The 14266-nt window shown below is 40.0% G+C and overlaps 1 protein-coding gene across 1 annotated transcript; it reads left to right on the forward strand.

Moving 5' to 3' along the window:
• Positions 1 to 3556: 3556 nt before the first annotated feature.
• dselb (dermatan sulfate epimerase like b) lies at positions 3557 to 10289 on the forward strand. The gene has a single exon (XM_027018145.3). It carries the CDS (start codon positions 4757 to 4759, stop codon positions 8405 to 8407), a length of 3651 nt encoding a protein of 1216 aa, XP_026873946.2. The 5' UTR covers positions 3557 to 4756; the 3' UTR covers positions 8408 to 10289.
• Positions 10290 to 14266: the final 3977 nt, after the last annotated feature.

Genomic DNA, 14266 nt, shown 5'->3' on the forward strand with positions numbered 1-14266 from the left:
TCAGTGAAGTAACAGATATGCTGTGGATTGACTGTTTAATGCCATGATGAAACTTTCATCACAGCTTGGGTAACTGAAGATAGCTGAGTTGTAAGATCTCAAAGCTGTCCATGGAACTTGACCAACTAGCAATCTCGTGGTTAAATGGTAACCACAAAAGAGGATTCGCTAAAAGCTTTGTTGGTCAGCAACATTTGTAGTGCTCAAAAAACATTCTGGCAGCTAGACCAGATTTTCTTTTATGGTTAAGCTTTTACCACAACTGATTTCAGAGATCCTCTTTAGTTAGTAGTATTTGGATAATTTCTGTACTATTTACTAAACTCTTGAATATGATGAAACAATATGGTTAAACTGTTACCACAACACAGCATTCTCGAGTGGCCTGCCTAGAACCTTCCAAAAATGATATATGAAGTTTCTATAAAAACCTTTCAGTTCAGAAAACAATTTTAGCATTTATGTCTAAATCCTCCTGAAATCATTTCTTTAAATATTACTTTTTATCTAAATTTCTACCTACTTGTGAAATTAAGACAATTCTCACTAAATGACTATCTAGCCAGCACATCCCTGTCATACTGCCAACTGTGGAGGGTGAAGACAAACACATGCTCCCTCTGAAACACATGAAGCCAAACATCATTTCTGCCCATGCTGCAACACAGGACAGTTGAATGCACTCACCAAGCACTCAAAGAACTGACTGCCCTCGTCAACACACAGATATACATGATTGGCTAGTGTCACAGTGACTGACAAGAGAAAGAGTAATGCCACCCCTCCCACCCAGAGAGCAACCCCAGCATTGTTAATTTGGACTCCATATATGGCTCTGGCATCTGCTAACCAATGACAGGGCGTATGCTTTTCTGTTGTGCCAGTCATAAGCTCTCCTGAAATTCTGAACCTTTTGCAGGGTGCTGGGAAAAACATTGCTCTAACCCTTTCAATATATAAAAGACATATTTTCGTATATTAACTTACATTTCTCTATGTTTCTGGATTGCTTCCTGGCAATTGGTAGGACCCCTGCCTTTTAGATGAGATGTGAAACATCGAAGCTGACTGAAATGTGTTGACAGGCTAATGTTCAAATGAAGGGCCTATGAAACATCTTAAAACAAGTGTGTTTCACAGTTTGTTGATGGAATGCCTTTTCAAGTGATTACCTGTGTTCGAGTGATTAACTATGGTTTCTTGTTGGAATGCATGATTATGAGGTAAAGAGCTTCAGATGAGAGTTCAGTGAGCCTGTTAGGAGAAATGTGGATCTGGGGCATAAAATAAATTATCAAGTGCCAAGAATTAAATATTGTCTATTTTTGGAAGACATATCCTTCTGGAATATAAGACATATTAGACATATTTTGTAATATGTTATATTTCAACGCAGGTTTACAATGATTTTAAATATATTAAAATGAGCTATAAATGTATTTAGATTTATTGGGTAGAAAAAGGAAGGTTTTGAAAAGAAAATGATTTAATTCTAGCAGCATTAGCTTTACCTCCAGAAGTCTGTGATTCATAATTTATGCAGACCTATACCTTATGCCTGAAACCTAAATTAGTAAAAGTCCAAACTTACTCTAAATCATTGCCAACCCACTTCACACATGCCTTAGCGATCCATGTCGCAATCTGATGGACTCATAGCCTTCCGAATCATTACCTGAGGAGGACTGTAACAGATTTGCATGCTCCATTGGCCTGTGCTACCTTGCATGGGCCCATGGGTAGAGAAAACAGAGCCATTTTAGTTGACATTTGTGCAAAGCCCAGTTCAGAAAGGTCATGTGGATATAAAACCTAACTACCACTGACTAAAATTTTCTCTTCCATCCTATTTATAAGAGACAGTCATACTGATGGCCAGCTTGTGAAATACTAGGCACACTTCAGTCACAAAATAGAAGAAGCTTGGGTTTACAGCTGAAATTCATAATCAAGTCTGTTCACCTAATAAATCACAAATAGCTGTGTGCCCCTCCCCATGGGCCTCTGCGTGGGAGGGCATTGTGCTGAGATGCCCACTGTCCCTGTGGCACCGGAGGACTTTTCCATGCTGAGGGGTGGCGTGAGAGAGAGGCCGGGACTGGTGGAATTATGGTGACTGATTGGACTGATTGTGGAACAAAGACAAACAATGAGCCAGAACAAAAAGGCTGGAGAATAAGTTAGCCAGTGAGAGAGAGCAAAAAATGGACAGAGAGATACTGAACAAGTACTAGTAGAAGGCAGAAATTAGAACCAGAGCATGAAAATAGCAGAATAGAGAAGGGGAGGCAGGGAGAACCATTTCTCCTATAGCTTTGGAGCCCTTTTTGTTAATGCACAGTATGGAATATTTTTAATAAGTGAGTATGCTGTCTGTTCTTGCTCTGTTCAATATGTATGACCATTCCTCCTACACTTACTCTGCAATACTTCCTTGGAACATGAAAACAACAAGTCCAAAATGCCAGGGCAGACATGGTAGCACCTGGTCCCAGTCAGTCAGAACAGTACATGTATACCCACTCTGACACATATTTGACTTCCAGCATGGCCTCCTCCTGCTAGTCTCCTTGGCAGGGCTAGTAATGTCTCCAGGCAACCAGTGCTCGGCAACAACCTGAGGCCTCCCCTTTCAGCTACAGGTACACAGCTGTGAGTAGAGAGCTGAGCTAATTTAAACACACACACACACACAAAGAAAGAAAGAAAAATAGGGGGTCTACTCTTTAATCAGGTTTAATTTGACTCTTGTTATGTGATTGCCTCCAGTGATCCTCAGCTATGTCTTCAGCTATAAGAGCTTTGTTCCACATTTTTACTGCTTGATAACACATACTTTTTTTTATACATGAGTTTATTGTTTTTATTTGTTGATAAAACCACTGGGGAAGTTATGTAGATAATTCCCATCTTTAAGAGAGCACTAGCACATAATGCACAAATGCAAAGATTTTTGTAACTTATCACTTTTATTTATTTATTTTTTGTGTGCAGAAAGAGATCTATAATATAATGATCAAACTTGTAAAAAGAATACTTGATGGAGACAGAATTAGTTTTTCAGATGTCTTTTGCACAGAAGAAACTGCAATGTGAACAGATGGGAAGATAATGGAGTTGGGATGCAGAAGGTTGGACAGGTTTTTCATATTAACATAAACAAGTTTTATCCCATATAATGAACTGATTTTCATCAGTCTAATGTTGCTTTTACTTAGCTTGAGTCATTATCATTCACTTTCGTCTCCCTCGGTCCTGTGTTACAGGTTGCACTTACCATGTTCCGCTTGTGCTGTAATTGATCATACTTTTCATTATTTTGTTTATTTTTAATGTGTATTTATGTTGACTTTAATCAAAAAGTAGCAAAACAAGCTGCAGCTCAGGTTTGTTAATCAGTATCTCCCTCAGATCCGAGAGAGAGAGAGAGAGAGAGAGAGAGAGCGAGAGAGAGCGAGAGAGAGCGAGAGAGAGAGACCTCTATAGGCGATATGCGGTAGTCTTCCAACAATTTAAAGAAAACAACCATAGGCTATTCATGTAAGTCATGGAGAGGACCACAAGCATGCTTACCAGCAGTTTTTAAGCGATTAGGCTGCATCGATAGCGTCTACTAAAACTAGCTGTTCTCTGTGAACATTAATGCATTAATCATATATTTTAGAGGACCTTCCGTTTACATCATCATCGGGCTGAATCATTCCTTGAATACCTTGCTAGACTAACTTCCTATGAACTTATTGTCCTTCTCTTCATTCGCCTACGGTGGACGACGGGTTTTCGGTGATGTCTAATGTCTAATGGATATAATATAAGAACAGAGAAAATGGTTTTATTGCTCCGGGACACAGACGAAACCTTACTGAATCCAGGCACCAGTTATCCGACTGCGATTACTGTGTGCCACGGATATGCTCCGGTTAGTTTGGTTTATGCGTGTTCCCTCTCAGGCGAGAGGAACAACTCGGCTGTGGGTTTGTGTGATTGGCTCGAACAGTGACTGGGGTTGACTGATGTCCAGGGGAGAATGTCTCGGGACGCGTTAATCAATATTAGTTTAGCACTGTAAGAAAATGATTGCGTTTATATTTTTACTCTCAGCGTCACGAACGCATCTTCATGCAAATCCTCGGCTGGCGGGCTACAGATCGGACTCGTGAGCATGAGCGGACGTTTGGAATCCTGCGTTAGGTGTATCTTATTATTTTGGTTTCCACGAGAGCGTCTTCAGAAACAGTTGTGGAGTACTAATATGGATAAAATTAATTTAACCCTTTTTAAAATATTTGGATGACCAACGTTTTCTTGGAGATCTTTTCCACATGTAAGTGATATAGACAAATGTGTCAAATCCTTATTTCTAATCTCTAAAATTGGCTTTGGGAAGGCACAATAATTTGTTTTTGTGAATAATAGGCTATTATAAACTTATATGAACTCAACTGCTTATAGTATTGCTCACAATAAAGACATATTTACATTTAGTAAACTAAAATGTAATGTAATATGCTACCAACAACCTGTGAGCTGAAGAAACCAAAGAACATACTGAGAACCACCTGCTTGAAATGCAAAAGTGTGAAAATTAAAACTAAGAACAAAAACAACAGAGATGAATTAAAAATGAATTATAGCATAATACAATGAAAACCAGTATCTCTAAGAGATACTTTTAACCTAGGGGCCAAGGCTTTTTGTGGCATTTTTAAAAGAACTTTGAGAGGTGAATAGAGTGGAAATTTGAAGGAAAAAAAAAATGTTTTGGAGGATGGCTTGCAGAGAAGGTGCATGGAGGTCCATAGCATGCTCTATATTTTTACTGACATTGTTAGCAGTGGGAACTGCTTTCTCTGGTGTTTTTAATGCTTCCGACAAGAATATTTTTAGTGAGTTTGGGCAGTTCCGACTTACAGAAAACCAGGCACCGCAGCTACAGAAACTTCAAGCCACTAATTTTCACCCTAGCTTGTATTTCAACCAAGTGGATGTACAGCTCATGAGACAGAGGTCCACTACAACCCACAGCCAGATTTTCAAAGTTATCCGTGCTGCTGTGCTGACCATGCTCTCGAACGTTCCTCTCTACATGCCGCCTGCAAAGCACGATGAGTTTGCCAGCAAGTGGAATGAGATCTACGGTAACAACCTCCCACCTCTGGCTCTGTACTGTCTGCTCTGTCCTGAGGATTCAGCCGCCTTGCAGTTCTTGATTAAATTCATGGACCGCATGGTGGAGTACCCGCACTGGAAAGTGACCAGCGCACTTAATGATGAGGTGCCAGTGGCTCACTCGCTTACTGGATTTGCGACCGCTTTTGACTTTATCTACACCTCCTTGGACCAGCAGCGCCGTGATCTGTATCTCAGCAGGATCCGGCGGGAAACTGAAGAGCTGTATGAGACATCCAAATATCGCGGGTGGGGGAAACAATTTCTTCAGAATCACCAGGCAACTAACATTTTAGCCATCCTCACTGGTGCCATAGTTGTAGGTGCACACGGTGACCCAGAGACTATGATATGGAAACAAGTGTGTGTGAATTATATGGAGAAGACCATGTTTCTCCTGAATCATGTTGTGGATGGATCTTTAGATGAGGGTGTGGCATATGGAAGCTACACTGCAAAGTCAGTCATGCAGTATGTGTTTCTGGCACAGCGCCACTTCAAAATCGACAACACACAGAACAACTGGCTCCGCACACATTTCTGGTTCTACTACTCCACATTGCTTCCAGGTTTCCAAAGGACAGTGGGGATAGGGGACTCTAATTACAACTGGTTTTATGGACCAGAGAGCCAGTTAGTTTTTTTAGACAGTTTTGTGATGAGGAATGGCACAGGGAACTGGCTAGCACAGCAGATTAGGAAGCACAGACCTAAAGATGGTCCAATGGGTCAGTCCTCTGCACAGAGATGGACTACTTTACATACAGAGTTCATCTGGTATGATGCCCATCTGACACCACAGCCTCCGCATGGGTATGGCAGAGCTAAGATGCACATTTTCTCAAACTGGGGTGTAGTGACTTACGGAGCGGGTTTACCTGTTGCTCAGAGCAACACATTTGTCTCCTTTAAATCCGGTAAGATGGGTGGACGGGCAGTGTTCGACATTGTCCATGCAAAACCCTACTCATGGGTAGATGGTTGGAACAGTTTCAACCCTGGCCACGAGCACCCAGACCAGAACTCATTCACTTTTGCCCCTAACGGACAAGTGTTTGTATCTGAGGCACTGTATGGCCCAAAATATAGCTACTTGAACAATGTGCTTGTGTTCAGTCCCTCCCCAACAAGTCAGTGCAACGCCCCCTGGGAGGGCCAGCTAGGGGAATGTGGCAAGTGGCTGCGCTATACTGATGAAGGCGTGGGTGACTCTGCAGGAGAGCTTATAGCAGCATCTTCACACAGAGACACCATGTTTGTGAGTGGTGAAGCCGCTGCCACTTATTCCCCAGCCATGAGACTAAAGAGTGTATACAGAGCACTAGTGCTCCTCAATTCACAGACTCTCCTGGTGGTCGATCATGTAGAAAAATGGGCCGACTCGCCAGTGAATACCCTCAGTGCATTTTTCCACAACTTGGACATTGACTTTAAGTATGTGGCTTACAGGTATATGGACAGGTATAATGGGGCTTTGATGGATGTTTGGGATGCGCATTATAAAATGTTCTGGTTTGATAGCCAGGGATATAGCCCAAACACACGAATACAGGAGGCAGAGCAGGCAGCGGAGTTTAAAAAGAGATGGACGCAGTTTGTCAATGTCACTTTCCCTGTGACGGGTGCAGTAGGCAGGATGGTCTATGTGATGCATGGGCCTTACGTTCAAATCTCTAACTGTCGTTTCATTGATAGTGGTAAAAACGGCTTCAGACTGTCTCTTATCATCAACAGCACTGAAAAAATTGTTTCGATAGCAACCAACTACAAAGACATAAGAGCACGTTCAAGTTATCTGGGCTTTGGGGGTTATGCCAAAGTCGAGGACCAATATCAGATTATCCGCTTTGGCTTGGGAGCTCAGCTCATTCCCAAGCAGGCGACAGTAGATAGCCAGCTTTTTGATTTCGGATTCACAGTGAACATGGTAGCAGGAGTGATATTGTGCGTGGCGATTGCCTTCCTCACCCTGCAACGCAAGTTTTATGTCTGCTTCACCAGACTAATGCGCTACGCCCTCTTCTCTGTACTAATGCTGTGGATCATTGAGCTCCTGTTACTCTCACACAGCTGTGATCAGCTGTTGTGTGGCGTGAAGTGGAAGAGTGCCACCACTGACCCTGACCTGGGCAATCAGATGAGGCTGTATGACCAGTACCGCTTCCCGTTGCCCACTGTGGTCATCACAACCCTGCCAGGCTCCGGCTCGGACATCCTTAAGCACCTTTTCTACAACAATTCAGACTTCGTATACCTACGGGTCCCAACAGAACACCTGGACATACCCGAAACGGAGTTCGAGTTTGACTCCTTGGTGGACGCTTGTGAGTGGACAAGATCAGATGCTCAGCAAGGCCGCTTTAAGATGATCCAGGGCTGGCTGCATTCACTGGTGCACAACACTCACCTGCACCTTCAGAACATCCCACTGTATGAGTCAACCAGAGTAAAGCAGGTCCAGAGAGCCAGTCCTCCCCACGAGAAGCGAAAAAAGGTGAGAAGGCTGATGAATGAGGTGAGAGGGAGGGTGAAAGCCAGCTCAGACGGAGATGCTGAGTATGTGCTGGAGATGAGGAGGCACACAGCCGAGTATCCCAATGCTCGTCTTGTCCTCAATCTCCGCAGCGGTAGCTGGGCTCTCAAACTTCCTTTCCTTCAGGAGGTCATTGGCCCTTCCCTTAGGGCCGTCTATGTGGTCAGGGACCCTCGTGCATGGATCTATCTCATGCTGTATAACAGCAAACCCAGCCTCTATTCCCTCAAGAACATCCCTCAGCACTTGGCACTCCTGTTCAAAGGAGACATCACCCGGGAGAGGTGCCCGGCTTTTGCTTCTGAGTTCACGATGCTGTGGCGACTGCTGTCCCGATCTGAGGCCAACCCTGTACTGCTGTTGGCCCATTTATGGTTGGCACACACTGCTGCAGTGCTCCGGATTACAGCCACTCTACCCGAGGAAGGCTACCTGCAGGTGAGATTTGAGGATGTGGTGAACTTCCCGGAGGAGACAGCCGAGAGGATACACTCCTTCCTGGGGGTCCCACTGACACCCTCAGCCCTGAACCAACTCATGTTCACCACCTCAACAAACCTGTACAATCTTATGTATGAAGGGGACATATCACCAGCTAACATCAACATGTGGAGACAAGACATGCCGAGGAAAGATATCAGACTCATTGAGGACACGTGTGGGTTTGTGATGAAGAAACTTGGTTACTCCAGGTTCAGTAATTGAATTATTTGCTGCAGGTCAGCTGCTGTTTTGAGATTTCTTGTACTGTGGCCATTATTATTATTATTATTATTATTATTATTATTATTATTATTATTTTGTGCTGTACTTTGTATTTTTGCACTGATGATTAACAAAAGAGATTTAGGAAACATAGTAGAATATAATGGTTCAAAATGTTTTATCCTGTAGTCTGTGATGCATTATGATCAAATCTGGTACCTTGTACTGCCTAGTTGGTGACATTTTATATTAAAATGCATCAAGGAAATGCTCAGAAATTCCTTTTCCTTTATGCCTTGATTTCCTTATGAGAAAGCCACTTAAAGCACTCATATTTGAGTGACTTATTTGAGTGTACTGTTCACAGTCTGATGAGCAGTTTCGTACTTAGTAACCCCCAAAAATGTATTCTGCAATGTCAAAGGTCATTATTTTTTTAAAAGCTGTAAATGTTTATAGTGCTTTTGTTTTATCAGATATTATACCTACATTATGAAAAAAGAAAAAGTCATTTTCTTTTTTAATCACTCATTTTTGTTTTTGAAATTCTTTAGCCTACTATTATATAGACTATTATAAGAACTCCACCCATACTCTTTTTAGAAACCAAAAGGCTTCTTGGATTAGTAATTGACCGAATAGTAAGATCTGCATAAGTTATGAGTGTTCGCTGTGGTCTCAAGAATAGAACACTTTCCAGCTCAAAGCTTTCAACCATCATATGTGAGCCCCAGAGTTTGAAACAATGACATTTTATATTGTGGCTTAGAAAAAAGTATATATTGCATCCTGCTCAAAAAGGACTATTGCACTCAGAGTAAAACAAATAAATAAATAAATTATTGAAACCTCTAACAGTAGCTTCAACATATTTTTGATGAGGATCATGTTGAGATCAGACATTGTGTCTCTCAGACTATTAGTGATTCCAAAGAATGTCTAGAACTAGTCACACTAATTCTGAAAAAAAAAAACAAGACCTCAATGTGGCTTTATAGTAGTCTAATCTACTACTTGGCCCCAGGAGAAATGCAAATGATATAGTAGAGTTTTTATTTCCTGCCTAACCTCATCAGATATCCAATGGACTTTCAGACCATTGTCCCAAATTGGAAATGCAAAGGGGACAGGCATTTGCACTGGATACACATAGCCTGTAGATGGGGAAAATGAATTGTGTAATGTCTTATTTTAGGCAAGTCTGATATATAATCTTTGTAATAACTGCACATGAAAAACTTAGTACAAAGAAACAGTAACAAAGTATAGTTTCTTGAACTCTGAATAACCCATTTAGGCTTGTATAACATAATGCATTGAACCTGACCTGTGGCATTTATGAAGAAACACTGTTAACAGTATGTGAAATTTAAGTTGACAAAAGATTAAATGAGATTTTTTCAATCCACTTCTTGGGTTACTCAAGCCTGTCCAAATGATTGCTTCATTCCAAATCTTACCTTGCTATGTAAGTAAGGTGAGCAAGATCTATGGAGTCCCTGATTTGTTACAAGCCATAACTGAGCAAAAATCTGCAGTGGCTGAGAATCCCCATGGATTGGATTGATAACCTCTGATTTAAATGAAATTATACTGTAGTTCACTGAGTTTTCTCTTGTCTCTTTACAGCTGTGTACAAGCGGATATGTTGCTTGTCTGCTTGGTTGTTTTAATGTTGTGGTCTGTGTGTACATTTGCAAATCAAGCTCTCCCTCTCATATGTTAAACCGCTTCCTTTTGTACTTCTCTCTGTTTGTATGTGTCTCCAAGGTTCTGTGGCCTTGAATCTCAAAGGTTTTCTTAAACATGGCTTTCACATGACTTTGCTTTATTCACAGATGGCTGATGTCTCTATGGCAAATAAAGATAATTTATGACCAAATGATTATTTAGCTGTAATGCTCATCCTTAAACAACAACAACAACAACAACAACAACAACAACAAAACTAGCATCCACTTCACCATGCAAACATCTAGCTTTATGTTCTCATTCAGTCAGCCAGAGAGACTTGGAGTTCTAATCAACAGTGCTCCCAGTGAATGGTGTTAAAGGTCTCTATCAGCTGACAGACATCTAACAGTCCACAGGTACAGTGCATGTGAAACAAACACGCCATTAGGTGACTAAAAAAAATTTATATGTGCCACCGTGTTCTTCCTAATGAGTGCAGAGACTCATAAAACATACCTTAACTGGAGTGCCTTATTCTACTGTCCCCTTCCTGCAGATTGTAATAAGAAACACTGGTGTCATTGCTCACTGCTCTGGGATTTAGCACCATGCTGTGCTAGCTAGGACTGCATGTCTTCATTGAGTTATTTATTATTAAAACTGTCCCAAAAATATAAAAAATTGAATATGTAACATTATGTGTGCAGATTGTGGCTTTTGAATATAACTACAGAGCACAGCATTCATATTTGGCTATATTTGGGTTTGTGAAAGGCATTTGTAAATAAAACTTATTATACATGTTAAATGAGATAAACTTAATAAGTGTGTTTAAATGCAATTAATAATCCAATCACAGTTGGATTTCTCCAGTTATTGTGATTATTCAAGTGGTCATGTAAACAGCATACTCCGAGTTCTTAGATTAAAGTATGGCCTAGAAATCAGATTAAGAAATCAGATAAAGAGAGCTGGCTTTTATTTCAGCAATCTGATTTCTCAGCACATGTATACCCTTACTCTGAGTTCTTTAGGTTTTCTCAGTCTGCGCAAATATAACTGGAGCTGTCTTGGAAGCATCTTGCAGAATGAAATGCCGCACCCGAGAAATGGCTATCAAACACTTTTAGGGAGATACACAATACATGCTCGAGGAAATTAAGAATTTGAATTGCACACTATAACTAACCATTAGAAACCATAAAAAAGAAGATCCATATTTGCTGGTAAAGTGGGTTCATATTTACAAAACGTCATGGCAGGAAGTTGGAAATTTACATCACATTATTCTATGAGATTATTGGCTGGATGCAAAGCAGAAATCTGATTTTTGGCTGACTCATGTAAATTGTGTAAATCTGATTTTTGCCTGACCCATTATCAGAATATCAAGTGCATGTAAATGCATTGATCATATTACTGACAAAAACTGATTTTCTGCACTTATCGGATTATTAATACATGTAAACACACTCAATGATGCACTTAAAAAGATGGCAATGGGATAGAGAAAAAGGACATGCATATACCTTGTAAAAAATGTGTCTGTGGTTGCCTCAAATTAATGTTTAAATTTTGAGAAGATCAGATTAATAATGATCTCATTATGTTCCTTTACCTGAAAACAAACCATTTAAGCCTTGTGTACATGTTCATATGTGTGCAAATCAGACTGGATGAAATCTCTTATATCTTAAACCAGTTTTCCCAATCATCCAATTCCCATTTCTGTTCTTTCTTATCCTTGCAGCCAAATTACATTGCTAGCAAGTTTTTTGATGTCGTATTGAATGAGTAAGTGCTCTGAGAATTTATTTAATCCAAATTAAATTAAATGTGTTTGTGTAACATTTCTAACTAGGTTAAGAAAATAGTACAGATTACTTAGTGATTAACATACACTCACCACCTATTTTATTAGAAATATTTAATTATTAGAAAAAAAACCCCAAAACTATAGGTTTAATATATTCTGCATTGCACAGTCTGGGCTAGCCATCCTCCAGCTCTTCATATTTAGTGATTGGTTCTGGTCAGTTCTTGACTACAGAACTGCTGCTGGCTGATTATTTTTAGGTGGCAGGGCACTCTCAACCCAGCATCTCTCTCAACCTGATACACTTACTGGTGCAACCCCCACAGTTATGCCCCTACCATGTCAGTGTCACTGTGTTGAGGATAGTCCCCCACAATAATGTCTTTTTAGCAGTGGTTCTGAGGTAAGAAACTGACTAGTGATGAACATGATAGGGGGTGGCTGACAGATTGTGGTAGTTTCCTGTTCTCTAAAGGCCTACATTTTGAAATGATACTGTAATGCTGTAATTCTGTAAAATACACTTAAATGTTTCATGTATCTTATAAAGTAGTCAGTGAATGGAGGTGCAATGTATATGTTTCTACAACCCCATTTACACTGGTAACCCATATTTAATATGTGTTTACAACACAAGCGCAATCCTTTTAACACCAAATAGTCCTGTTTTATTCCCGGATTGGAACCATTTACATCAATGTCTAGGCCACTCACCATATTAGACACTGTGTCACATGTCAGCTTCATTTAAAAAGGATGTAGCAGTCATTATATATGACTTTGAAAGTGGGTATGAGCTTTGTTTACCATGGCTTTTAACTTGGGTCCACCATTTTACAACAATGCTCCACCCATGCCTAAACCCCAATGTTAAAGGGTTTTAATGAAGTGAGTATGAGCTCAGTACCATAGGATTTATAGGTGTGGTGGGAGTTGTCACACTAAACACATTTACTAAAATTAACTTTCAAAAGTAACTCTGCCTTGGGAAATACTTCCAGCACAGAGTAGGTCTTTCCCATACATTGTTGCAGTTATCATGTATATTTATTGTAACAAAATTTTGACTTTTTGTATGTTGAGGTAACAGCCAAAAATGTCTGAGTTTGCTTACATGGTTTTCTTTCCCTCATTGTAAAACCAGTCTGCATAATTTCATGTATGACAGCTAAAATACGTTTTGTGCCAGTTGTGTAAGTTCATCATGCTTTGGAGTAGCATCAAGGTGAATGTGGGTGGTGACCCCAGCACCAGAGACAAAACTGTTGACATCTCCACCTAATTATACAGCAAACTAATTAGATCTGAACTTTTGTTCAGCTAGGACTGCATGTCTTCATTGAGTTATTTATTATTAAAATTGTCCCCAAAATATAAAAAATGGAATATGTAACATTGTATGTGCAGATTGTGTTATTTGAATATAACTGCAGAGCACAGCATTCATATTTGGGTATATTTGGGTTTGTAAATAAAATTTATTATACATGTTAAATGAGATAAACTTAATAAGTGTGTTTAAATGCAATTAATAGTCCACTCACAATTGGATTTCTACAGTTATTGTGGTTATTAAAGTGGTCATGCAAACAGCATACTCCAATTTCTTAGATTAAAGTATGGCCTAGAAATCAGATTAAGAAATCAGATAAGGAGAGCTGGTTTTTATTTCAGCAATCTGATTTCTCAGCACATGTATACCCTAACTCTGAGTTCTTTAGGTTTTCTCAGTTTGCGCAAATGTAACGGGAGCTGTCTCGGAAGCATCTTGCAGAATGAAATGCACCCGAGAAATGGCTATCAAAGACTTTTAGGGAAATACACAATACATGCTCGAGGAAATTAAGAATTGCACACTATAACTAACCATTAGTATCCATAAAATATGTCATCTCCACCTAATTATACAGCAAACTAATTAGGTCTGAACTTTTTAAGAAGCCAGCTAATAGCTAACAATAGCTGGGCAATAACTGAATCACAGTATGTAAATATTGCCAATAATCTATCATTATGTGTGAGACTATAACCTGTGACAAGATTGTGCATTATGTGTATTATCATGCCAGAAATAATAAGACTGTCCTTTGAGAATTTATAAGCAATCAGAAAGAGTATGAAAGATATTAGATGCTTCTCATTTGCATCTTAACAGTCTTTTTTTTGCCTTTGCTGAAATTCCTCCCGGCATCCCGGCTCCTGCCGTTCAGTGTTTCTACCAGTATGGAGGTAGAGAGTGTTGTGGCTTTGTCCCAGTGAGACTAATGTGAAATATGTGAAGCATTGTCAGTTTTCAGCTGAAGATAAATTGCTGCTGAAACTTAAGCAATCCAGGACTGTCATCTAATCAAACTGAAAATGTTCACCAC

Source organism: Electrophorus electricus, chromosome 1, assembly GCF_041902795.1.
Source record: "Electrophorus electricus isolate QZ-2024a chromosome 1, ASM4190279v1, whole genome shotgun sequence".
Classification (NCBI taxonomy): Eukaryota; Metazoa; Chordata; class Actinopteri; order Gymnotiformes; family Gymnotidae; genus Electrophorus; species Electrophorus electricus.